Source organism: Orbicella faveolata, unplaced genomic scaffold (genome assembly GCF_042242905.1).
Source record: "Orbicella faveolata isolate gen_17 unplaced genomic scaffold, um_ofav_v1 contig_3, whole genome shotgun sequence".
NCBI classification, from domain to species: domain Eukaryota; kingdom Metazoa; phylum Cnidaria; class Anthozoa; order Scleractinia; family Merulinidae; genus Orbicella; species Orbicella faveolata.
In genome coordinates, this window is record NW_028301558.1 from 11,780,001 (window position 1) to 11,805,524 (window position 25,524).

General features: G+C 40.8%; 2 protein-coding genes and 1 non-coding gene across 4 annotated transcripts in view; 1 reads left to right on the forward strand and 2 right to left on the reverse strand.

The window, feature by feature from the left end:
* LOC110049669 (cytochrome P450 10-like) overlaps window positions 1-17,472 on the forward strand; it is an 18,671-nt gene extending 1,199 nt beyond the window's left edge. The window contains exons 2-8 of the mRNA XM_089298856.1: window positions 10,237-10,427; window positions 10,768-11,144; window positions 11,957-12,123; window positions 12,686-12,768; window positions 13,540-13,701; window positions 14,759-14,802; window positions 15,474-17,472. Coding sequence (XP_089154982.1) covers window positions 10,237-10,427; window positions 10,768-11,144; window positions 11,957-12,123; window positions 12,686-12,768; window positions 13,540-13,701; window positions 14,759-14,802; window positions 15,474-15,578 — 1,129 coding nt within the window. The 3' untranslated portion in view covers window positions 15,579-17,472. The remainder of the gene's footprint in view (window positions 1-10,236; window positions 10,428-10,767; window positions 11,145-11,956; window positions 12,124-12,685; window positions 12,769-13,539; window positions 13,702-14,758; window positions 14,803-15,473) is intronic.
* On the reverse strand, window positions 15,120-15,192 carry Trnap-agg (transfer RNA proline (anticodon AGG)). The gene has a single exon. It is a non-coding gene; the product is annotated as a tRNA-Ser (tRNA).
* Window positions 16,212-25,524, reverse strand: LOC110049707 (galactosylceramide sulfotransferase-like). 2 transcript variants are annotated; one of them, XM_020755522.2, is made up of 2 exons: window positions 25,322-25,524; window positions 16,212-20,238 (listed from the first exon to the last, which is right to left on the reverse strand). In XM_020755522.2, the coding sequence occupies exons 1-2, from the start codon at window positions 25,522-25,524 to the stop codon at window positions 18,993-18,995; spliced, it is 1,449 nt and encodes a 482-aa protein (XP_020611181.2). In that variant the 3' UTR covers window positions 16,212-18,992. The 2 variants fall into 2 exon arrangements, with proteins under 2 accessions (XP_020611181.2, XP_020611182.2); XM_020755523.2 differs by lacking the exon at window positions 25,322-25,524 and adding an exon at window positions 22,844-25,283.

Sequence of the window (25,524 nt, forward strand, 5' to 3'; positions counted from 1 at the left end):
GAATACAAAATGCAAATAACCAACATGTTCGCGGAATATTTCAAACTTTGTCCCTCCAGATCTAACATTTACAGAGCTTAAAACATATCCTGCAGTACAAATGAGCCAAAAAAAACTAGCACGTGGCAAAACACAGAGGTGTCAACAACGGAAACCACACAGACCTATGACCTCTAACGACTCTACTCTGGAAATGTCCTCCTAAAAACACAGGATTATTGCTTAGCAAAATATTCAAAGATCCCCCTATCGTATCATACAAAAGGGGCAGATCCTTAAAGATACACTAGTTCGAGCAAAACTTTCAAAGCGGCTATTTATTAATACACGTTGGATAGGAGTTGTGTAGGCCTGTCACTCTATTGTTAGCATTGCGTGATATATTTCGCAAGAATATGACCAATCAAAAGGCGTGTAAGAAACTAGCCAATCAGAAATGGATACACTGATCCGTGTATCCATGGGGGATATCAGAACAAGCTTTTGGGAGCCGTTTCGCAGACGGACTATATCGGGGATTCTATGACACGTCCGGCTGCAACGCAGGCTAATGTACAGCCGGCTGGGTTGATTTTGAGACAGCTGAGACAGGTCCAAGTGGGAAGGGAGGGTAGGGGTAACTTTCATTCACAAGCTTTATGAGTTGTTTTGTGCCACTAAATGGCAGCTTTTTCCTCATTAAAGTTCAGATCTGTTTGTTTTTTCAATGTCTTCTTCGTTAAACTTTTGCATGTGGAGATTTTTAGGGGGTTCAATCTGGCTTAATTCATCAGATTTGCCTCCCGTCCCCCAGGAGTTGTGGCTAGGCTGAAGGGCTGGTAGAAAGTCTCACCATTTCAAATAACATCAATCTCTTTCCTCTAGTCTTTATTCACAGCCATCGCAGGTTTGATTTTCAGTGGTTGGTTTTAAAACAAGAACGAGTGCAAATAAAGAAAATAGGCTCGCAAAGCGTGCATTTGGCTACTGCTTAACAGTTTATGCTTAATGCAATCAGAGCAAAGAGATTACTACTTAAAGAAGTGAATGTAACGATTTATCAAACATGGTTATTTTGACAAAAAAAAGCATTCATTATCAGGTAATTGAATTTCTAACATGATGTTTCTTGAGTAGTTTAGAGACAAGACTGTGTACAACAGTGGAATGATCCAGTTGTGCATATGATGTTGAGATTTAATCCAGTGTTCTTTGAACTGAACATGCACAAGTTAATCACATACATGAGTATTAAGCTCTTTTGGCTCTTCTTGTGATCTAATATATAGAACCTACTGGTTATTAACTGTAACAATTTTTGAACTCGAATTACCATACAGCATACCAGGGAATGCGAAGCTCCTAGCACAATGGTGCATAGCTTTAGAAAGGTCCCCCATCCTAAATTTTTGTGATTGATATAGATGCCATTTGATGAATAATCAATTGTTTGAAAATGACAAAGTCACACATTCAGCAGTTCTGAAGCTCTAAGGACAGTGTCAAATTATTGAAGACCGTATCTCAGTCGCTATGTGCTTGCTACTACCCCAAGTCAGTGATGCTTAGTGGTCCCTGTAAATGACAGTGTAAATATATGTCATGCAGCTTATGAGATGACTTTGTCACTGACTGTAAACCGAAACGTTTTGATTGAAAAATATTCTAGTAGTTGGTTTTCGGTACAATCAGTGACTTTATTTGCTACCTACCTCAACTCAATCACTCGATGGTTAGGCATTACAGGAAGCTAGAAAATAATATCAACAAGAAATTTGGCTGCTCAGATTGATTACTGTATGTATAAGCCATTGAGCACCAGTAGCAAAACATGCTTAAATTTTTCACAAAAGCAGTGCTCAGGCATATCATTTGAGTCATATATTTAAATCAGTAAGTTATTGGACGTTGTAGTGTACAATGTCCCCTGGACATTTTGTACTTTGTTGAGCAAAAAATGTGTAATAAGATTTTTATCATCAAACTATCCTTTTTTACCCATTTTACCAACATAATATTCAAGAGAGAGTCAATGAAATTGCTGATACACGTTTACAGAAGAACAGTATTTTAGGGATTTGAAGTATTGTCAGTCTTGCCCGTGGTGAAGGGCAATGCTACATTTCCCTAGAATTTTCATGAACATTCATGCTTACTTTATTCATTTTCATCACCTAGTATTTTTTTTTTTTGTGACTCAACATTTTTGCTATTTAACAATTACACCTGTAGCCCTTGCGGGCTACGGGTCAATAGCCCATTCGGCTTCGCCTCATGGGCTATTGACCCGTGGCCTTTGAGGGCGAAGGTGTCGAGTTATTTGGGCTTACGATAGTCTTCAGTGAACAACACGTGTTAACTTCAAGACGCCATCTTTAATAACCAACATGCATCTCGCACGTAACTAACTTGAACAATACTTCATGTAAGCTAACACAACATCTCCCCCCATTGTTCAAGAGTATCTAGGGAACGAACTGAGCATGAGAAGACTGACAAACAATATGGAATCTTATAACACAGCGTCATCTCAAACTAAACCTAGATTCTCTCTAACTTTCAGCGATGGTTTTATAATTCTCTTAGGCCTAGTAGCAAGAATGGGTGTTACAGGGGGTAATTGAATGTCTCCCTTTGTAACGGGAATGTCCTTCCGAACAGGTGTTGCCGCTTTGTCCTCTGCGGGAACTTGGTTCACCATTGGTGTCGGTCGCTCATGTTGCTCCTGCTGATTTGGCAGTGGAGTAAGGTGAATACGGTTTCTTCTTATCGTGCTGGTCGGTGTTTCAACTTTACACGACCGAGGTGTTGATGCTGCTTCAATGACTTTCCCTGACCGTTGAAGGTCCTTGACGAAAACTTCAGTACCCGGTCCAATTGAAGGCAAGGGCTTGGCTTTGTGCCTCGTGTTGAACACTGTCTCCTGCTTCAATTTGCTCATGCTCGTGCACGCAGGTTATCCAAGTCAGGCCACTGTGGGTTCAGCTGGGTGTGGAATAACGGAACGCTGTTCCTAATCTGCCTTCCCATCAGCAACTGGGCAGGAGAGAACTTGCATGGTAGTGGTGTTGAGCGATAGGCTAGTAATGCTTTAGCAGGGTCTTTTTCCTTTGTTAGAAGATTCTTCACAGTTCTAACTCCACGCTCAACTTCTCCATTTGCTTGGGGAAATCGAGGATTACTTGTGCTATGCTTGAATCCCCATTCCTTGGCAAAGTAAGAGAATTCTGCACTGTCAAACTGAGGACCATTGTCAGATCGCACTTGCTCTGGGATCCCATGTCTTGCAAATATCGACTAAAGTGCTCTAATGACCTCACATGACTTTGTAGTCTTCTGCATGGCTGCTACTTCCACGTATCTTGAGAAGTAGTCTATAACAATAAGGTAGTCAGCACCTTTCAGCTCGAAGAGGTCTGTGGCTACGATTTGCCAGGGACGGTCAGGTAAGGGTGTCGTGATAAGCGGTTCAGGCTTGTTGTCCCTTTGAAGAGCGCAAACTCTGCATTGTTGCACCAGATCCTGGATTTCTCGGCTGAGTCCTGGCCACCAGACAGAGTTTTTGGCCCGCTCACGACACTTAGTGATTCCCTGGTGTCCTTCGTGGATCTTATCCAGTATCTCAAGACGCATGGAAGAAGGGATCACGATCCTGGATGCTTTGAGCAGAATGTTCTGCACCACAGACAGTTCACCCCTGCTTGACCAATAAGGTCTCATTGCATCGTTTAATGAATACTTGTCAGGCCCTCCCTCACAGCAGTACACTTTGATCTGCCTGCAGACAGGATCCTCCTCCTGTGTTTCTATGATCTGCTGTAATCGTACGTCTGAGGCAGGCAGTGATGAGATCACGCTTCCAATGTGTGCATGCATTTCGTCATCGTCAATTGTTGACTTCACTGTTTGGCTTCGGGGTTGGAGTCTTGAAAGCGCATCGGCTATGTACATCTTCTTTCCAGGAACATGCTTGATCTCCTTGAAGTGGAATCTCATCAGTCGCATTCTAAATCTTTGAATTCTTGGTGGAAGTTGATCCAGTGTGTGAGTACTCAGGAGTGGCACCAGGGGTTTATGGTCTGTTTCCACGGAGATTGATTTTCCCACAATGTACTCCCAGGATCGTTCACATGCCCATGTGAGCGCTAGGGCTTCTTTTTCGATTTGTGCATATCTGGTTTCAGTGGGCGTCATCGCTCGCGATATGAATGAGACTGGTCGCCAGGAGTTGTCAGGTTGGAGTTGAATAATTACCCCACCTAGGCCAAAGGATGAAGCGTCAGCTGCTACTTTGGTTTCCTTGTTTGGATCGTACAGAGCCAGTACTGGAGCTCGTGTGAGGTGTGATTTGATCCGCTCAAATGCTTTCTGTTGGTCACTTCCCCATGTCCATTGGTTCCCTTTGTGAAGAAGGTCTCTGATGCTCTTTGTCTTGTCAGCGAGGTGCTCGGAAAACTTGCTTAGTTGGTTCACCATACCAAGAAATGTCCTCACTTCTTGCACGTTCTGAGGTGGCGGTAGGTCTGCAATTGCTTGTAGCTTTTCAGGATCTGCCTCAATTCCACTGAAGCTTATAACGTGTCCAAGGAACTTGACTCTGTCTGTGCTGAACTGGCATTTGTCTAGGTTGAGTGTCACGCCAGCTTCAACCAGACGCTTGAGTACTGCTTCTAACCTCTGATTGTGTTCAGTCTCATCTTTGCCATGGACTAAAACGTCATCTATGTTGCATTCCACGCCATCTAATCCCTGGAGGATCTGACTCATATTCTTCTGGAATTTCTCAGAACCAGAACTGATTCCGAAGGGCAACACATTGAAACAGAAACGGCCCCATGGGATGATGAATGTTGTCAGTGGTCTTGATTCGCACGCTAGCTTTATCTGCCAGAATCCTGAGTTGGCGTCAAGTTTAGAGAACACGCTGGAACCTGCCAATCTTCCGAGAGTTGTGTCTACTGCCGGAAGTGGATGGTTCTCCCTCTTGACGTACTCATTCAGCTTGCTCAGGTCGACGCAGACCCTGACCTTGCCATTGCTCTGCGGGGTCACCACCATAGGAGCGCACCAATCAGTGGGTTGGTCAACTCTGGATATGACTCCTGTCTCCAACATCCTGTCTAACTCTTCTTTTGTTTTCTGATACAAGGGGAAGGGTACTTTCCTTGGAACTGACACTTGGAAAGGTTTAGCATCCTCTTTGAGTGTGATACGGTAACTGTCCTTCATGACACCTAGTCCTTCGAACAACTTGGGGTACTTGTCTGCTACTTTATTCTTGTAGTCATCACTGCTCAGGCTGTCAAGTCTGCTTATCAGCTTTAGAAGTTCAGGTGGCTTTCTTCCTAGCAAAGGTCGCTCCAAATCTTCTATTACATACACTTGCTCCTTAGCAATCCTATCTTGCACTTGCAACTCTGCTATGAAAGTTCCTAGACAGCTCAGTTTCTGTTTACATGGACCCATTCGAAACGCTTGATCCAACGGGACCATTCTTCGGGTTTGAAGTTGAACTTTTCAGGTGGTGGAACTTGGTAACTCGCCATGGGTATTTGTTAAACCATGGGCTGCTGTACAGCTGCGGCGACTTGTGGTTGTGCGGCTGGTTGTGCGGCGTGAGCGCCAGCTTCGTTCGGCTCTTCAACTACTTGAGGTTGTTCAGCTTGAATTCCGGCCTCGTGTGCACCTTGGTCTCCCATATTTCCGTTTTGTCTGATTCTTCTTCAGTTTACAGGCTATTGGGAACTTCGCGCTGTCACCATGTCGAGTTATTTGGACTTACGATAGTCTTCAGTGAACAACACGTGTTTACTTCAAGACGCCATCTTTAATAACCAACATGCATCTCGCACGTAACTAACTTGAACAATACTTCATGTAAGCTAACACAACAGAAGGGTCTAATTGTTTTAGTATTACCCAACTAGTTGAATAGAAAAGGCAATAATAAAGTTAGCAAATGCAAGTTGAAGAAATATTTATTTGGGAATAAGACGAAAGAAAGCGTCACACTCGATTGCACCAATTTCGCTAGTTGAGGACTATTACTAATAGTCCTCTAGAAGCGCAGCCAATTAAAATACAGGATTTGCATTAGTCCACTAGCTGGGTGATACTAATTGCATTTATTGTTGCTCGTAATTGATTATCCCATACTACATAGTTAACAGTTTAATGTTGTGAATTTCTTTGTTGCATCAAATAATGTATTATTCTGGATTAAAATCAATCCCATCATTTCTATAGAAATTGCTATAATCAAGCAATCAACGGCCTGCACTACCTTCTAAGGGTTGATATTTAATGACAATGCAAAACTCTTATATTGGAACTATATAAAAAATTGACATTGATTGCACTAGCCTTACATGGTAGCCATGGCAACATACTGGCAGTATTCATGAGAATAGAACATCAGTAAGAACACTAACAATATATTACCTGTATCTTGAACTGTCTTGCACTAGCTTTTGAAATGCAATTCTTGTTGCTAGCAATCTGCATTCATGTTCATTTGAATTGTTGTTATTCTAGTTGTTATTGTGGAAAATTACCATGCCATTATCAACAGCACATCGCGTTTTTACTTTACTACATGTCTGTGGCATGTTCCATAAACCCATTCATTAACATCAACACTTATTTTATATTACTCATGTTAGCCTATTGATGACGCGCTAGTTAGTGTGTTTAGCTATCAATGATGGAAACGGTAACACGATTCAGTTAAAAAGTCTACAGTCTGCAGTCTGTATTTTACCCTGACAGTCTGCATTTTACCCCGGTCTGCAGTCTGCAGTCCATTTCTGTGTTTTACACCGTCCGATTTAACACTGAATTAGAATCAGTGCTGCATATTCCTCTTAAGAAGAAGCAATATTACTTACTTGTTGCAGGACTGGGATATGACATTGAAACAATGTAGACCTCGAGATTTCCTCTTTTTCATGCTTTTTGGCTTCACGAGGCATGGTTTCAAAAAATGTCTGGAGAACGAAGGAGCCTAAACCTAAGCAACATAATACCAATGCCGCCGACGAAATCTTTTAAGTAAAAGATCACGGCAGTTTAACTTGTAGTTTGTCCCTTCTCGGACGACTTCACTGCGACGCGGGTTTCCGCGCCAGAATATTAGTCGTCTGTTTATTTCAAGATGTCATAACCCATTGTTGTGGTAAACTGACCCATGCCGACATCTGTCAGTGCGGAGGGGATTTTTAACACCTATTCATACAGATTTCATAAAAGGTTTTTCGTGTTTTTCTCGATAAAATAAAACTGCATATAAGGACGAACATTTTTAGTTCGTTTACGCGCGTCTTCCGATGGAATTGGCTGAAAATCGGCAGGTATGTTCTAGGATACCTCCTTCGAAAAATCGTGTCGCGCTTTGTTTAATTTCGCTTCCGTTTCAAAGTTATGCCCTCTTTTGTAGAAGGAAACGTCCGCATTAAAAATATCAAAGTTTAGGAGGGTGTAGAAAAACAAACCAAACCACATCTGGAAAATCGCAGACACGATTTTTGAGGGTGATGTGTGAGAAAACATTTCCGATGTAAATCACGCCGCTCCGATAATTCACACGCGGAAGTGAACCAGTTTAAGCGAAGCAGTGTTTCTGGGTATTTCTTTTAATATCACTCCGACAATAACTTTTTAGAAAATTTCAAAGATATGATTGTATTCTATAACTATTAAGCTTTCAGAAAATGTATAGGTTGATGGGGTTTTCTTTCAAAGCGCCGGCGTAAGAGCGCGATTTCCAAACACTGTCAATCCACCTACCATGATACCTTAATAGTTTCCCGAGGGAAAATGTTGTAGCCCCGAAAAGGTTTATAAATCGCCAAATTCTGTACGATCCTGTACTACAAGACGGCCATGATAGCCGATTGATTTGTCCAGCTTGACATTGCGAAATGCTTCATGTACAGGATCGTATAGGATCTGGCAATTTATAAACCTTTTGTGTATCAGCGATTCTGGGAACGTATTCCTGATCAGAAGAAAATTCTATCTGCACCCTCAGAAGCCCAAAATCTTTTTACGAAGAAACACTGTGCACATTGCTTGAACGCTGTGTCTGATTACTGGTCCAAAATAGGATAAACACATAAATGCAGAGTACTCTTACCTGAAAACTCGAGCTCCCAACCAAGACGTTTTCGATACATTGTGCGTGAGTAGTCGATAAAAACTCGATCATTGGAGAGAGTAGGATTTAGCTTCGCTGGTCGTTTGGTATAGTTTAAGTCCAAAATGAGACCAGCAGACGTTCGATTATAGCGTTCGTGTAAAACCGAGAGAAAATGAATATTGTACATTTGTCTATTTTGTAACTACGAACATCGGACCGACTTCCGTTCGACTTCCCGGTTACAGACGACCGAATAGTTCCGAACACAATCCGAAAATTGGACACTCTACTTACTTACGCACATGATAACATAATGGCTACCGTTGCCTAGCAACAGTAGCCACAAGAAAAACCATATGTTCATTTGCAAATTCAACCAGAATTTTCTAGAGTTGCTCACTTCCCAACCAATGGTCAATAAGAACTCGGACTTTCGGTGCGAGGTTATAATGACAGCTACTGTTACAACCTATATGGATCATGTGGCTCAAAGCAGTAATCAGCCCAAGTGCTAGTGAAGATCTCACTTTGGCTACTCAGCTAGTGGCATAATTCTAAAGGAAGGTCTTATATGTAGCCGAAAAAAAGGAAACTGACCTGATCCCCACCCATAAGGACCAGTCCTGCAATTTAACTGGCATGAGTTTCCAAACCAGAGTCATCCCACTCCCCCCGCACCCCCCCCCCCCTCCTTCAAAACAAAAAACTGTTGGATTGCCACAGTCACCGAGGAGAAAAAATCAGCCTGATTTGTGGCAAACTCTCTGATGCCAGCTGCTTCAGCCTGCTTTTGGTGTCTCTTGCTGTTCCAGTGAATATTTCTGGAACAATCTACCCTAATTCAACAAAGCTTATCCAGTGACGTGCCAAGGACGGGCAATTCACTGCCTTTTTCCTCTTGAGGCTGTGGCTAGGCTGGGGGGAGCTGGTGATATAAGGTCAATAAGCCTTCCTGTCTCCATGGCATCACAGCTACAGCTGTATCAGAGGGCTCAGCTGCCAATATTGAGCAGCAAGAACTAGTATTCCAAAAAGTATCCTTAGAAGCCCTGCAATTGAATACCTAACTCAAGGCCTCCTAGGGCTATCATTTAGTTCATGGTCTGGGCTTCTTTGTGCTGCAGCAGCCCTGAGGCAATTGAATGGCGTCACGACGTAAATCAAGGCAGTGAAATTTAAAAACCTCCTATATGCATACCGCTGCTTTGGTAAAGTCTGCATTATCTGGAGTCGACAAGAACTAGTTCTTAATCCCACCCACCCACCCCCCCCCCCCCCCTCCTCCCCTGGATAGGACACCAGTCGTCTGGTTACCTCTCGGGTATTTAATTTGATGGCGCCCTTCTGAATAAAGGTACTACAATGTTAGCATCTTTTCCAAGAATTTAACACAGTGTCCTAAACCAGGGGTTAAACTCATTCTCCTCAACCCAATTAAGCCACAGTGCAGCTCTGTATTGCTGGTTACTGCTACAGACACCAGGATACAGGTAAGTTCCAGCGACTTCAAGACAGGAAAATGTGTCCTAATGCAGACTTTACATTTGAAAGGGCATAATATATGTTTACAACACATGAAGCTGCAAGTGAGATTGTGATAGAACAAACCAAAGTTGGCTTTTATCCCGGGCGAAGGGGACTACTCCCAAAAATAGGCTATATACGTACATCTAGTGTGCCGCTGTGAAGGGTATGGTTTTCAGGCAGTTCAGTCTGAGATAGGGTATAGAAATCAGAAAGTGTTGGTCTAGATTAGGGTACAATGTACTGAGAAAGTGGCTGGTGAATAAATAATTTAGTCTAGAACAGGTCTTTTTACCAGTAAGGTTCGGGTATAATAGAAATTGAAACTCAGAAATGGTTTAGTTAGGATATATTGGACTACAATAGCGATAACGTTTCTGCATGGAAAATAGCTACTCTTGGATAGGGTAGGGGCTTTTGGTGCCTGAATGGTCTAGAAGCGTTACAAAATCAAGCTGATCATGGTCTAGTATAGGGTAAGGCTTTCAGTGTCCCAGTGGCGCTTAAGACCTCACTTAGAGATTTACAAAGTACCCCCAGGGCCTACATGCATATCATGCATTAAATATCTACACATTCTTGTGTCAACAATGCAGGCAAGGAGAAGAGTGGTACAAGGTGCGCCGCATCTTGAACATGAAAATGTTGAAACCCGAAGTTGTTGGTGAATATTCACAGCAATTGAATGAGGTCACAACTGATATGTTATCCCAGATGAAGACAACTCGAGATGATAATGGCATAGTTCCCAATATTCAACAGGAGCTATTCAAATGGTCTTTAGAATGTGAGTGTTTCTTTGTTAAGCAATAGAACAGTAATGTCATTCAAAACCCAGGCTGGGGTTACATTTTAAAAAATGTTGAGGTGTAGAATTAAACATTCCCCCTGCAAAAAAAAAACAAAAAAAAAAAACAGAAAAGGAATATAGCTAGAGTGAATTGCATTAATTTTATAATCAGGTATAAATTGAATACGTTAGATCGTTTCGTTGCCTTTTCATCTTTACTTTAGAGTTCAGCAGTTTATAACATCAATTATCGAAAATAAGGCAGAAAAGCTCCTTCAAACCCATAATGATGTCTGATAGCATGTCTTAATCCTGTGTCATCTTTTAACAATTCCAGCGGTTGGTACAGTCCTGTTTGAAAAAAGATTTGGGTCCTTTACTAAGTCACCCTCAGTGGAAGGAGCGAGATTTATTGCTGCTGTTGAAAAGTTGTCTCGTGAAATCCTAAAGGTTTTCGTCACTCCTGTTTGGATTGACAAGTTTTACCGGTTCAAGGCAGTTCAAGTGTTCTATGATTGTATGGATGTCATGTACAACTTTGGCGACATGTGTATTGAAGAGAGGTTGAATGAAATTCGAGACAAGCTGGGAAATGGAGACTTTAACGACGAAGATGCCGCGGATTTCTTGACATTTCTGATCAGCAGAGATGACATAAGCTCTAAAGAAATTTCGGCAAATTTGGTGGAAATATTGATAGCAGCTGTGGAGACGGTAGGAATGAACACTCACTTTTCTTAAGACTTCACCTAGCTAGTTCCTAAGACGTCAGCTCTTTCCTCCTCCTCTTCCTTCTCCTCCTCCTCATTATCATTATCATTGTCGTCGTCATCATCATCATCACTATCATCGTCATCGTTTTCTTACCTTAAAAGAATCTTTATTACTTAAATTTAAACAAGGAGACCTCCAAAAAATCACCCACTCAAATTCGAAGTTAGCCAAGTAGAAGCAGTGTCTACTGTCTAGCCGATATCTTGCATTATCAAGTCACTGACCTGATATGGCCACGATAGGATGACTGGGTACGGTAAATACCTAATCATGCCCTTTTAGTCCGCTTTGGCGGCATATCAGGCTCGTTAAGTCTCGCTGAGATTATTTTGGCTCGACTACGTTTGGCCAAAATACAAACCATTGGTCGACCAAACTCGCCGGTTATGCCGCCGAGGCGAACCAAAAAGGTATTACTTCATTACAAATTCAATCAACCTTACATTTTTTATAATTATTTTCTTATTTGTAAGAGAGTGATTTTTTTTAAATTGCTTTTTTAAGTGCGAGTGGTGTATCAAAAAGACGGCTAATTTGAGTGTTTCAGAAAAATCATTAAAAAAATCACGTTTAGTTGAAATCGAAAAACGTTTTCGAGACGCTTTTTTATGTGGACTTTCAAATGGGAAAAACATATTGTATGCGTATGAGCACTTCAAAGCTGAGAGCTTGTTGAGCTAGTGATAGATACTGGGAGATAAATTTACAATACATTCTGATGAAAGATTTATTCATGTGATTGTATTTTGCAGACTTCAAACACGACTCTGTGGACGCTGTACTCGCTTGCAAGGAATCCGGACGTGCAAAAACAGCTTTATGAGGAGGTAAACTCGGTTCTGCAACCTGACGAACTTGCCACTGCTGCCACGTTACAGAAAATGCCGTTTCTTAGGGGATGCATCAAGGAGACTCTAAGGTACGGTACCAATTTACGTGCCGCATTATCACGGATATAAATATACTGCCCACACCAGATTAACATAATAACGCACTTTTTTGCACAGTAGTGTCCTCAATATTCTCGGTGAAATTTATTTTTCCCTGCTTGTGGGATGCACAGCCCATGTAGTGTACTGTCTGGAAAATAATTGACAACGCCCTGAAACTGAAGATGCGTATGTCCCCCATAGTTGTCCCTCGCTACGAAGGAAATTTGTGAAGTTACTTTTACAATTATAATTGCAATATTTCATAGTATCCCCGGTTATGGTGAGGCCTGGGTTTCACGTGTTTGAGGAATGGGGAGATTTTTTTACTGTGAGGAAGGTGCAAGTTTTTTGGTCGTCTGTTTTTCAGGGTTGAAGAACACCTTGGTGGATCTCTGCCTGCCTTGGTGATGCTTTTATATCCGTGATGAGCATCATTTAGGTTTACAATCTCTGTTACCCAACGGTGTTCATCGTTTAGTTAAATTAAGTTTTAATTTCTTACTTTTTTTGTTTTTTTTTTGTTTTTGTTTTTTTTTGTTTTTGCACTAGGATGTTTCCTGTGGCCTGGGAAAACGCTCGCATTCTAAAAGAAGACATTGTCATTCAAGGCTACCGGATACCGCCAAATGTAAGTCAGTTTAACAACTGAAATGTTTTACTGATCTGAGACTTTGCTGTAGTGGGCAATATCTTCAGACACCAAAGATTCGTTCTCTTTTCTTAACCCGTCGACCAATGCAAAAGAAACAAATAAATGAGAGTTAACAATTGCGGCCCAAAAATTGTTTTTCGGAACTGTTTTTACCTCTGAGTTTTTCTTTTGCTTCTTTTTCGCCTTTCTACGAGACAGCATGCGTCGCTCCTAGCTGTTTTAAAAGTCACTTAAGATTCAATTTAAGTCCAATATTCGGAACTTTTTAAAACCGAAACCACCTGCAAAATCACCGAAGACGTCCGAACATTTTCGAAGATTTCCGCAGGAATCTCAAGACTTGTAAACGTTTGCAAAGAACTGTCAATGCGTGTTCTACAAATCTTGTGTAAAGGTGTTGATCGAACTGTGGTGAGACGTAGAATGCAACAGTTGCTTGCGGTTGCTCGTGCAGCCTAAAAGGGAAGTTCGGAAGTTTGCTAAACTCTATATATAGACCCTTGGCTCCTAGGTGGAGCATAGGCCGTCTACAGTTTTCTTCCACTGCTCTCTGTCCTGAGCTTGTCGTTCAATTTGGGTCCATCGCAGGCCTATTTGCCGCAGTTCTTGTTCGGCTGATCTTCTCCAATTGTTTTTCGGCCTACCACGGTTTCGTTTGGGAAGTTCGGAAGTTTGCTTAACTCTATACAGTCCTTAAAGTCGGCCCAAGATCATTCATTTCATAAATTTATGTCTTTTATTTCCTGGACAGACATAATACGTACCCCAATTTATGTCATGGGTCGTAATCCAGAATTGTTCGATGATCCCCCGGAGTACAAACCTGAGCGGTGGCTTAGGGATGATTCACACAGGACCCCATATCATGCGTTTGCCACGCTCCCCTTTGGATTTGGCACCAGGATGTGCATTGGTAAGTACATACATACTGACGGCAAAACCACAATAAATGAGTAGGGTGATCTCTTTGTGCCAAAAATTTCTGACGGCATGGAACTAGTAGAAGATTACAATACACACTAGAGTGCGGACGGACTACTGGTCTATTTCTTGTAGGGACATGTATCTGTTATGTTGCGAGGAATATGTACCTAACACTCGACAGAGGAGGTGCACAGTAGCCTCATGGTTAGTGCGCTCGCCTCCGGATCGAGTTCGAGCCTTGGCCGAGGACATTGTGTTGTGTTCTTGGGCAAGACACTTAACTCTCAGTGCCTCTCTCCACCAGGAGTATAAATGGGTACCAGCGAATTTAATGCTGGGGGTAACCGTGCATGCGATGGAGTAGCATCCCATCGAGCGGGAGGCGGGAGGGGGGTAAAATACTGCTAGTCGCTTCATGCTACGGAAACCGGATTTTTTCCACGATCCGCAGAAAAGAGTTCCCGCAAAAAATATTCTCGTAAAAATTTTATCCGCGAAAATTTACTCTACTGGCGAAATTATACTTACAAATATCACAAGTATAATCTTGTTGCTGCCATCAGCCACGTAAAAGTTCGATGTAATTGTGATGGAGTGACACTGGATTACTGTGTTGTACATCTCTATATATTGTTTCACTTGTCAATTGCATGCTGTTTAAATCAAACACGTTTTTAATTTAGTTTCAATTAAACCTTAACTTATTTGAACAAAATTTCAGCCACGTAGGAATAAAAGTGTTGTTGCAAAGAATGAGCCCTTTCAAAAGAACGCCTTAATGATAGAGCAGCCGGTAGCTGTAACACCTTATAACCAAGAATACACGTATACCGTACGTCATTTAACTTGCACAAAATGGTAATATCATTTTTGTTAGTTTTACGTGAGATCCACTTTGCAGTAGTGAAGTTCATTTTTCAGTAGTTGCATTTGGTTGTGATATTTCCCGACGACACCAATGTTATCTATTGTGAGCGCGATACTGAGGTGTATATAAAGGAGTTCAACTTATGTTTAAAGAGATTTTTTATTCTTTTGTTTAACAGGGCGGCGTGTGGCTGAACTGGAAATGCATATTTTTCTGTCCCAGGTACGTGTACAATCTCTTTAGAGAAGGAATAATTGGATAGGAGGGGAGTGCCTTCTTCCGGCAACATCGGTTATTACCCGAGCAGAGAGTTTACTGACAGTTAAAATTGTTGTTGTTGTTGAATGTTTATAGTGGTCGATGCAGTTAGCTACAACTAGCTAGCTACCAGGCATGCCACTTAAACTGAAAGAAACAAATATTGCAAATAAACATAATAGGCTTAAGAATCCCAACTGGCGGGAGGCAGACTAGTTGGTTATTTGCAAGCGTGACCGAGGAGTTGAACTGGGGTCTACCAAGCAACAACTCCAGCGTAGTGGTCAGAGCGGGACTTGAACCCGCGACTGCCGGATTTCAAGTCCGGCGCCCTAACCACTAGGCTACGCTGCCTCCGCTAATATCGTCCGCTAATATTGTTATCGCCTTCTTTTCGCCTTATTACTGATGTTCGACTCGGGAACAACCAGTCGCAGGAATTCTGCGGAAAACTGAAGCTAGCCTGAAATGTCAGTCATCTTCCGCCTTCAGCCCAATCACCTGGGGGATTAAGCTGAGGGTGGGAGATGACTGATATTTCAGGCTATCTGGAGGCGTAGTTCCTTACCTTTAGTGGGCTTTGTTTTCTTTTAGTTGTGTTCTGGTTAATATTTTCATCACTTTGTCTTCTTCAGGTGTCACGAAGGTTCTGGATTGAATCCCTTAATGAAGTAAAACCAGTGAGTACTGGTGCTCTAAAGCCAGACAGGGAAGTCAAGCTGGCATTTGTAGATTGCTAAGCGATCGAGGGCACTGAGAAGACGTTGGATGAAAAATCAACTTCATCATTTTGTATACAGTCCAACCCCTATTAAGCGGCCACCTCTTAAACGGCCACCCCTATTAGGCGGTCAGTAATCAAAGTCCCGATGAGGGCTTCTTTATTGTTTTTACCTCTATTAAACGGCCAACCCCTTTTAAGCGGCCGGTATCCATTTCGCCGAGGGTGGTCGTTTAATAGGGGTTGAACCGTAGTTATTATACGTAACACTCAAAAAAAAAAAAAAAAACTGTGAATATCACAGGATGTCTGTTGTGTATAGATGATACATGTAACGCATCAAAAGTTTTCCGTCCACACTACGCCGAAGGAATTTAAAAACTCAACAATCACCGGTCGTTTTTGAATTTGTGTTTGAGGAAAACTCGGTGAGGCAAATCACATGGTTATCGTGACGTCATTGTTTTCAAAATGTTTTCCGTCCACACGAAAACGAATAGGCGGCGTTTTCAAGTTATTCCGGTTTGAAGAGCGTTTTCGAAAAGCTCCGTTTTCGTGACGGATCAGTGTGGACGGTAGGCCTAACAGTAGAAATAAAGCTGGTTTTCAAATTTCTCCGACGTAGTGTGGACACTGCCCCAAGCGACAAAAATTTTCTTTTTTTCTTTTTTTTGGTAGAATGTCTCTGAAGCGTAATGTTTCGATTAGTTTGAATATTCTTTTTCAGGGTTTTTGCTGCATTAAATATGACGAACGGTTTCCTCTTGTCCATGTGCCACGCTATAGGCTGCTGGACAACGACAAAAGCTTATCAATTTTAATATGAATGAATCTTTTATTTTGTTGCTCGTTGCTATAATATGAATGCAAGTAGCATCAGTAATCGTATTATTTTGTAAGCAGTGTAAGAATTGGTATCGTAAGTTAAATAAGTAATGGTATCGTTTTGTAGATTGTTATGCAAATTGTATTATTTTAAGTAGCACCTGTAATTGCATTGTACTATAAGTAGTGTAAGTAGTGCGTAAGAAATTGAATTGTATAAAAAGTTTTCGGAATGTAATGGACTTTAGTAGTTGTATTACTGTTGTAAATTGTGGAGCGAGTGACGATTGGTTTTGGTTTTACTTCTGATTGGATGACAAAGAAGCGCGAGTTTTATGAGGCAATCGCTTGGCGTACCAATGCAAAACCAAAGCAAATGCGAATTTGCTTTTCTACACTCAAGTGAAGCATCTTTATCAAGTTGCATCGGCATCAGTTTTACCAGAGTATAGTTATATAGTCATTTGCATTTCTTGCATTTTCAAGCGCCATTCAAACTTCACTCTAAAATATAATTACATGGGAACGGTGTTTGATCATGAGTAGTGACTAGAAGTTACAGGAATAGAGCCTTTTTGTCATTGCTACAAATTTTAGCAATAGTTTTCTTGAAGCTTAAAGGGACACTGTCACCATTTTTAGCATGATTTTGGAAATCTCAAACACACATATCGATCTTTGGAAGCTGAACAATAATGGTTTTATTTTGTAGAGCAGTACTCGACAAATGATTAGAACCCATTAGGAAGTGAGGATGGCTAACGATGGCGAGGATGGAAACGGATTGTGATATGGATTTTTGAAAAAGCGTCAGGATGTCAGTTTTTCAAAGGTTTAAGTTTGGCTCGAAAATCGTTGAAATTTTGCAAAAATGTTGCTACACTGTGGACTTTCTTCAAGAAATTGCTTTTAATCATTTAGTCAGCGCTAATTAAATCCTTATTACATGAATTTAGGCCGGACCATTCCGTGAATTCAAGTTATAACAGTTTTAAGCAAGTACATCGTGACTGTGTCCCTGTAAAGAATCTTCAATCAATCTGAACGTTCTACATAATGGTTGCCAATAAACACGTCTTTAAATTTGAGTCGCACTATTTCTTTCTGAGAATATAGATGTATTAAAATAACCAAAGCACAGTCTACCAGGAGTCATGTTGACACAGAATACAAGGTCGAGTGATTTCTTTAAATTACTTGTCTGACGTTTCAAATTGATTGGCCGTTGGAGAAGAGATGGCAGCAGAGTACCCGCACCTCCGCCAATAAGATATGTTAAATATTTTGGGTGAATGATCGGATAATTCTCTACTAGCCTTAATTTCTAGTTTCTCATATCAGGACTAGTAGAATAGAAACTACTTAAGCCAGGAAAGCCTTGGAAACAATGATCGAAAGATGTAAATAACTTAAAGGCGTCTTTCGAAACCCGTCTCTGAAAGAAAGGAAAAATTCGTGTCCCGAGCAGGATTCGAACGCGCGTCTCCCCGCACACCAGTCGGGCGTGATATCTACAAAGCCATCGGAGCAACTTAGTGATGTGAGTAGATAGAACGCGGCCAAGCCAAGGGACATTTTCCTTCGAGACACTTGTGTGTTTCGTAGGTCCTCCCCAACAATATTGAGATTACGTTACAAGTAGAATAGAAACTGTTCTATTCTACTTGTTACCTAACTCTTAAGAGGCAGTGCGACCGACCTGCATGCAATCTGACCGTCCGTTATTCCGTCCCAAGCTGGATTTTTTTTTTCTCGGTGGACTAGTTCCCGTGTGAACAGTCCGCTGGTTACCCGAGCAGCCTGTTATGTCGGATTCTTAACAACGTTTTTATTTGAAATATTTTAAATTGGACTGCACGTTTTAAAATTACTGTGTATAAATAACTTTGTTTTACTTTTACAATTAACACAACGCTGGGATATTCTCATTATCCGTCAACAGTATTGACATGTAATAGTACTCCTGTTCTGGCCCTTCCTGACAGACTCATTCTCGACCCCAGAGCCCTTATCTTTCAGTGGTGCATGACCGACCGCGCACCCTGTCGAGAGAGCGAAAGCTCTGGGGTGAAGAATGTGACTGACCGAGAAAGCTAGACTGCTGAACTATACCGGGAATTCACAAACATTATGTTCACTGCTTTAGAACAGAACAGAAACGGTTATATACCAAACACGAGAGACCGTGTTTCATCGAGATATCCAAACATCGAGAAGAGAGTTCAAAATGCGACGCGCACCGGAGCATTTTTGACGAAATTCTAGGTGTTTGGATAGCCGATGAAACATTGTCTCGAATATTTGATATATCTCCTCAATTGAAACAAATACTGAGGAGTAAACGCAGAAGTAAAATCGTCAAAATCTACGCTAATTAAGACCGGGTATCCAAACTTCCTTCACGGTTGTGATTTTCTTTGTTTTAACTTGATGAATTATTAATGAGTTTGAAAATTGTAGATAATAAAGTAGCCCGACTGGCATTTCATTCCTTTTGTCCATCTAAGCGCATCCAGTGAAATAGCAATGACAAAAACCAAAGAGGAGAGTTCGACAGTATCAACAAAAAAACAGCTGCTAAATCTGCTGATCTTTTAAAAGCATTTCATTATAACAGGTCAGGTCGATTAACGGAACTGTCGATAGTTTGATACAGTTTTACCAGCTTACCGCGATGATGATCCAAATATGGAATCTCGTTCGTGATCATCCTCTTGCAAGTTTCGTTCAGTTCTTTGGGAAGATTTGCTTTCACTGCATAACCCTGCACTAACCTACCAGCGTATGGTTTGGTCAGAAACTTCCCTTCTCGTAGACAAACTACTTTAATGGATTCTAATTCTTTTCGAAAGAGCGCCAGATCCTTGTAGAAATCATCACCTTCTTCTTTTATCATTTCCCACAGCGTTTTGTTAAAAACATCGTACAATAACACATCACCCGAGTTCCAAATCCGAATGTCCTCTTTCACTTTTCCCGGAAGATTTTGTTTATGTTTATCCATTCTTTCGTTGAGTTTAAAATACATAATGTCCTCGATTTTCCAGCAAAAACGACGTTTTAAGAGAACAAGCGATTCATCGAAGTATTCCATAAGCATAACCAGGTCAAACTCTTGTTGTAGAAACCGAATATAGTTTTGTACAACAGTTAAATTACTGTGAAATTTTGTATCCAGACCCAGTTCAAAAAGCGCTGGATTCTTTATCAGATTTAACAAACCAGTAATGTTCTTGGCTTGTTTTAGATAAAATGTAGCATTTTGAAGGAACGTCTGCAGCGGTGACTTAACGTTTCGCAACCCCAGAAAACGTTTGTCTAGACGAAAAAAGTTGAAAACAGACTCAAAATGTTGAGTTGGTTCCCTCAAAAGCGTGATGTAACGTGTCGTTTCCTTTGGGAAGAGCCAGTTCATGGGAACCTTGTTGTACCTGGCGTGATTGCAGAGGATGTTTGGCGCTCTGCCAAACGCCTGCGCAAACCTAAGCTGAAACAGGCGTGGCCAGAAAAAGCTGTAGGTCACTCTCACAGAGGGTACGGCGAACATTAAATCCCTGCTATCACCATAACGGTTTAAAATATTAGTCACTGTGCTTGAGCCTGTCTTGTGCGTCTTGAGAAATAAAATGTTGTTTACAGGCTCGCATGTGGGTAGTGATGCATCCACCGCCTGATCGTCAGTAAGATAGTCGCGTGTCTTCGCTTTCAATAAGTCGTCATTTAGGTCCGTAATCACGGGCTTGCATGGAGGCGGCGTGTCGTTGTTTAAAGCGTCCCTGAAATCTTTCCCCTTGTCACCATTGCAGTTACATTTACCCAGTGTCGGTATTAAATCATCGTCCAGGATTCTTTTTCTAAACGAATAGATTGATAATAAGCACTGTAACCTGACACAAGGTAAGGTAAAGTCCCCGTTCGAAACTAGTGGCTCATACGAGGTGCGCTTAATTTCTGTTTCTGTTTCTCTAGGAGTATTTTTACTTCCCCTCCCCCCCCCCCCCCCTCCCCCTCTGTCTATTGCAGGTTACTACACAGCGTTTGTTTTCACTGGTACCCATTTATACTCCTGGGTGGAGAGAGGCACTGTGAGAGTTAAGTGTCTTGCCCAAGAACACAACACAATGCCCCGAACCGCTCGATGTAAAATTGAGGGCGTAAACCGTTGGGTCGTACCAGTCCTTCCCGCGCCGATTATCTTACTAACGTTCTCTACAAATCGTACGAGCATCAAAACAAAAGAACAACGCCACAAGATTGAAAACAGGCTTTGGTATATAGTTGACCAGACTCGACCCAAGCCACCCAGGTATATTTAACTATTATTCCACGAGCGCGCGTTGGATATGACATGATAGACAGCTATAATTAACCATCTTATATCAAACAAGCACAAGTGGAATAACTGTTTTATTAAAAACGCTCCCAAAATATAGGAAACTAGAATACAAACAAAAAACGTCCCAAAAATCACAAGTGCGCTTACCATGCTCTACTAACTCTCTCTGACAACTCTTGAATTGCATTACACAGCGATCCAGTTTTCAAGTGATATATCAAACACGAGAGACAGTGTTTCATCGGGATATCCAAACACCGAGAGAAAATACGTAAATTTACGACGCGTAGCGGTGTATTTTTGAACAAAGTCGAGGTCTTTGGATAGCCGATGACACACTGTCTGGAGTGTTCGATATATCTTTTCAATCGAAACAAAAACTCAGGAGTAAACCGAGACGTAAAACGGTCAAAATCTATGCTAATTAAGAACGGGTATCCAAACTTCCTTCACGGTTGTGATTTTCTTTGTTTGAGAATAAAACGTATTACACGTCAATTACAATAAACGTTTGGGTGGAAATGATGAGGCCTAGGGGTACAAGGGATGCTGGGAAACGTAGTATGATATCCGGCATCGAATCCTTTCCTAATAGCAAAAGTATATTTGATTAAATGTGTTGAATGTTTCTCAGAATCATTTCGTAAGAAAAATTATCAACATCGGCTTCCCACAGAGATCACTCTTTAGTGCCTTGTTTACACATCTTCTGAAAATGGCAGACAGAAAATACTCCTATACTGTTTGTACATTGATCGAATTGCATTATAAACTTTTAATCGAACACCTTAAGTCGGTAACCACGATACTGAGTGTTTTAGAAAAACACATCTGTAAAGAATTTTTTTGTTCCTTTTATCTGGGCGATTTCTTGAACTCCTTTACTCCGTACAACCTCTTCTCGAGTTTGACGAAAAATAAATAAATAAACGCGATTACAGCACAAAAAATTCCAAACCTGAACTTTCGAGCGAAGCTTTCCATTAGATTCAAAAATCTTGAATTCTAATTTGAAATTATTTTTTATCCTTATCGCAAGAATTATACGCATAAACACTACATCGCATTCGACAAAAACATTTGAATTCGGCAATGCTGTCAAAAGCACAGCAAATATTGTTCGTTATTTCTATCGTTAATTTTAGTAATAAATGAGAACTTCCTTCTGTTTAAACAACACAGAAGAAAGTGGACAAGTCATTCTAGACAGATGGCCAGCTTGTGTACTCTGAAGATGCACACACTTGTGTTATAGCAACTGTCTTTACTTTGACAATCTTTTTTAATTATTTTCGCTTCAATGTCACACGACTGTGAAATTATACCAGAAGTCTGTAAATAAAAAATATTGAATTTATGGACTTGTTAACACTTATGATCCCTTGAATCCTAAGCCGGTCTTGCCACAGAAAAAAAGTCTTCTTAATGAGCCTTAGCGCTTTATAAATTATTGTGGTTTTTAATGTGTCAGCGTAATTTTCCGAATGTCTGTTTCCTATATTGACATTATGACAAAAACAAACTTGGCTTAATGAAAGAAGATCCATTGCTCGATCCGGGTTCATATTCAACAACGTAACATTCATCGTTCAAACTGAAAGATATTCAGTTGAAAGCAATATGCAGGTGATACGGCATACAAATCCTCCATGAAAATGCAAATAATGTACAGCTGTATTCCAATCATACATAAACAAGTATAAAGATACAAGGTTTAGACGTTCCACTCATTATCCATGGCTATCTATTTTGTGTCGCCATTCACCACGAGTCTCCAATATTCCTAGCTTTTCTTTGGTTTTCAATATTCTTGATTTTTAAAAAAAAAAGAAAAACTCAAACGTTTAACATTCGGTGACCATTTTCAACCAGCCGTTAATCAACGTATCAATCGCTTTCGCGTCTTATACAGTTTATTCATCGGTGTTAAACAGACACTAAAATCGCTCAGTATTTTCACATTTCCTAGCAATATGATCAACGGAGTAAGGTACACGTATAATGCACACATCGCAAGAAGATACATGATATTATTTCAACGATGGCATCGTTTCAGAACAATATGTTTCTGTCTGAGAGATCACTTGTGTATGAATATAAATAAAAACAGGGCTTGTACTTACTTCAATTCACAACCAAGGTGATCTGATGTGTAAAAATGCAAAATAAAACCAACGATGGTTGACATACAAATTAAACACAGCACAGTTTTGCGACGAACCAGTGTTATTGCTATCATCGCAAACTTAACTCTCTTCCCGAGCAAATTGTATTTTTTACGCGGAAAATAATACAACCATCAATTAGCATACCATTTAAGTCACATATCAGGCGGTATCCGGCATAGTAATGACATTTTCAAAACATCTTGTCATAATAAAACACAGATGGAAAAAATTGGCGATCATAAAGATGTTGCCCAGAGTCAGTGAGGATAGCAAAAGGTCCAAGCGTGCCACGTGATGAGGAAAAAGTTATTTTCTTACTTTTAAGTTTTAAGAATTTGTCTCACACGATTTAAAGAACTAAAAAACGTAATTGGCATTATCATTCGATGCATTTTTTTTTTTTTTTTTTTTTTTTTGCCCTTCCTTTTCATTGGCCGAGCACCCATTCTCGTCCCCACAGGCCGCGCTCCTTTTGGTCAGCACCAAGAATCGCGACCTCTGGCCAGGTCCATCACGGGAAGTCCGCGATTCACGGACTTCCCGTCACTCTGCGCATGCTCAGAGTCAAGTCTGACAAATCTGATAGGCTCCGGTCTCATTCTATTGTGTTTGCAAAGACATTCAGAACCAGAATCTCACTGGACCTATCCAGAGGTCGTGATTCTTGGTGCTGACCAAAAGGAGCGCGGCCTCTGGGGACGAGAATGCCGAGAGCCCACCACGCGACCTGTAAATAACTGCCCACCAATAATCGTCTGCTCATGCGTAATACCGTCTAAACGTGTTTTGCTGCAAATAATAATCTGCTCATGCGTAATTGAAACCGCGCTCTCGGGTGAAAAATATCAGATCGCTTCCTTGAGCTGTCAAAGAAAGCATACTTGGTGATCGCACGATAAAACAGTTATTGAACTCGCCACTGACAAAATTAATTACGATATTTTTCTCAACTTTGTCCAATATTTGTTAATTGTTCTGCTTCCACATCAGAAAATTTCCGATCGTTTGCATCTCTTTCTGTCAGACGGCTGATTTAGAATTTCAAAACCCAGTCCAGCCACTTTGTTTACCTTTTTGTATGTTGTTTTGTCTGTTTGTTTGTTTGTTTATTTGTTTGATTAGAACACCAAGCTACTCGGCTATTCGGCAGCCAAACATTCATACATTAATGGTGAGTTTAGACCAATTACATAATGTTCCTAGGCAGCTCTCGTCCGGAAAAGGCTGTATTGAAGGCCTGTAAATTAAGCCTCGTTCACACTAGCGACGTAACGACATAATGACATCGCCATAACGACATAAGGAAAAGATCAGTTTTATCTTTATGTCGTTATGTTCTTGCTGTTATGTTGCTTAATATTTCATTATGTCTACATGTTTACACTACAAACATAACGTCCTTTTTACGTCGAGATAACGTCCTTTTTATGTCATTCGTGACGATGTCGTTGTCACACACTCGTTATCTGTGTAGTCACGCGACACTTGCGTGACCATAGTGCCACCTTGTTTATAACTTTACCCCTAAATTGCTTTTGGCTGAATTTGTTCCATAAAGATACAATGCGTAAACCTTTCCGATTCAGCTCAAAACTAGTCCAGTATTTATCAACAGCCGTAAAGTTGTAATTACTTCTCATTTCAACACGGTTTTACTTGTACTGACTCGAAGAGACTCGAGCTCGGTAGCATATGATTTCTTTAAGTTATACACCTGCCACCTGCTTTCTTCGAATCATTAAGGGCCTTAAAACATCATCTATGAATAACAAACGGGAGTCCAGCCAAGTCAAAGACAAAACAGAGGCTTTTCTGAAAATTAAAAAGTTGATTGAAATGCTCCTGAATATAAGCTTACGTTGACGATTTAACACTTTGAGCCGAGCGCCAATGAATTCTAAACCTTATTTTGACAATGTTTGTGCCAAATTTCATATTATAGTCAACAAAGGAGCCGTTAAACAGAATTCTGTAAGGGAAACCTCAAATCATGCATAACAACAATGCCTAATTGTCTGGATGTCAGTCACACAGCAGAACTGTATTAAAACGTGAATTCAAATCCCTCAAGCCAAGGTTATTTCTTAATATTAGTTACCACATGTGAACTCGACAAAAATAAAATACGGTATTGTAAATCGCGAAACTGAAGAAGAAAGATGACAAAGCGCGCACTTTCGAACTCTCGAAATATTATTGACAGCTCTAAAATTGCCAGATAGATTAGACTGTGTGTCTCCTTCTTCTTAACTGTCGCCTCAGTGTTTCCAAATTGACTAACTCTAAAGCGTTTATTGCAGCAGAGGTGAAAGAGTTTACGTGGAAGTTACTTATGAAGAAATCCTTGACTTATTGAGGACGAAACTAGAACATGTTATTGTATGTTATCACTACATTTGCATCTAATAGATCGCAGTCAAAGAAAATACTCACCTTTCTGACGTGGTGGGGGATGCTATTTCGAGAGGACTACTTTCAAATACTAGAGAAATAAGTCCAAGAAGGAGGAGAAGGAGGAATATCAGCAGTAAAATCCATCTCCGAGGACGAATCATAATCATGGCGGTGTGATGGAGTAGATTGCCAGCCGTGAGGATCGTGTTACTCGCGTGACTAGAAATCGAGAGGTTAAGCAT

Excerpts from the sequence above, each read along its gene's own strand:
- LOC110049707 (XM_020755522.2), bottom strand. The coding sequence starts at position 25,524 with ATGCTTAACCTCTCGATTTCTAGTCACGCGAGTAACACGATCCTCACG. Across the intron at positions 20,239-25,321 it reads TCCCCCACCACGTCAGAAAG|AAAAAGAATCCTGGACGATG; the intron begins GTGAGTATTTTC and ends CTATTCGTTTAG.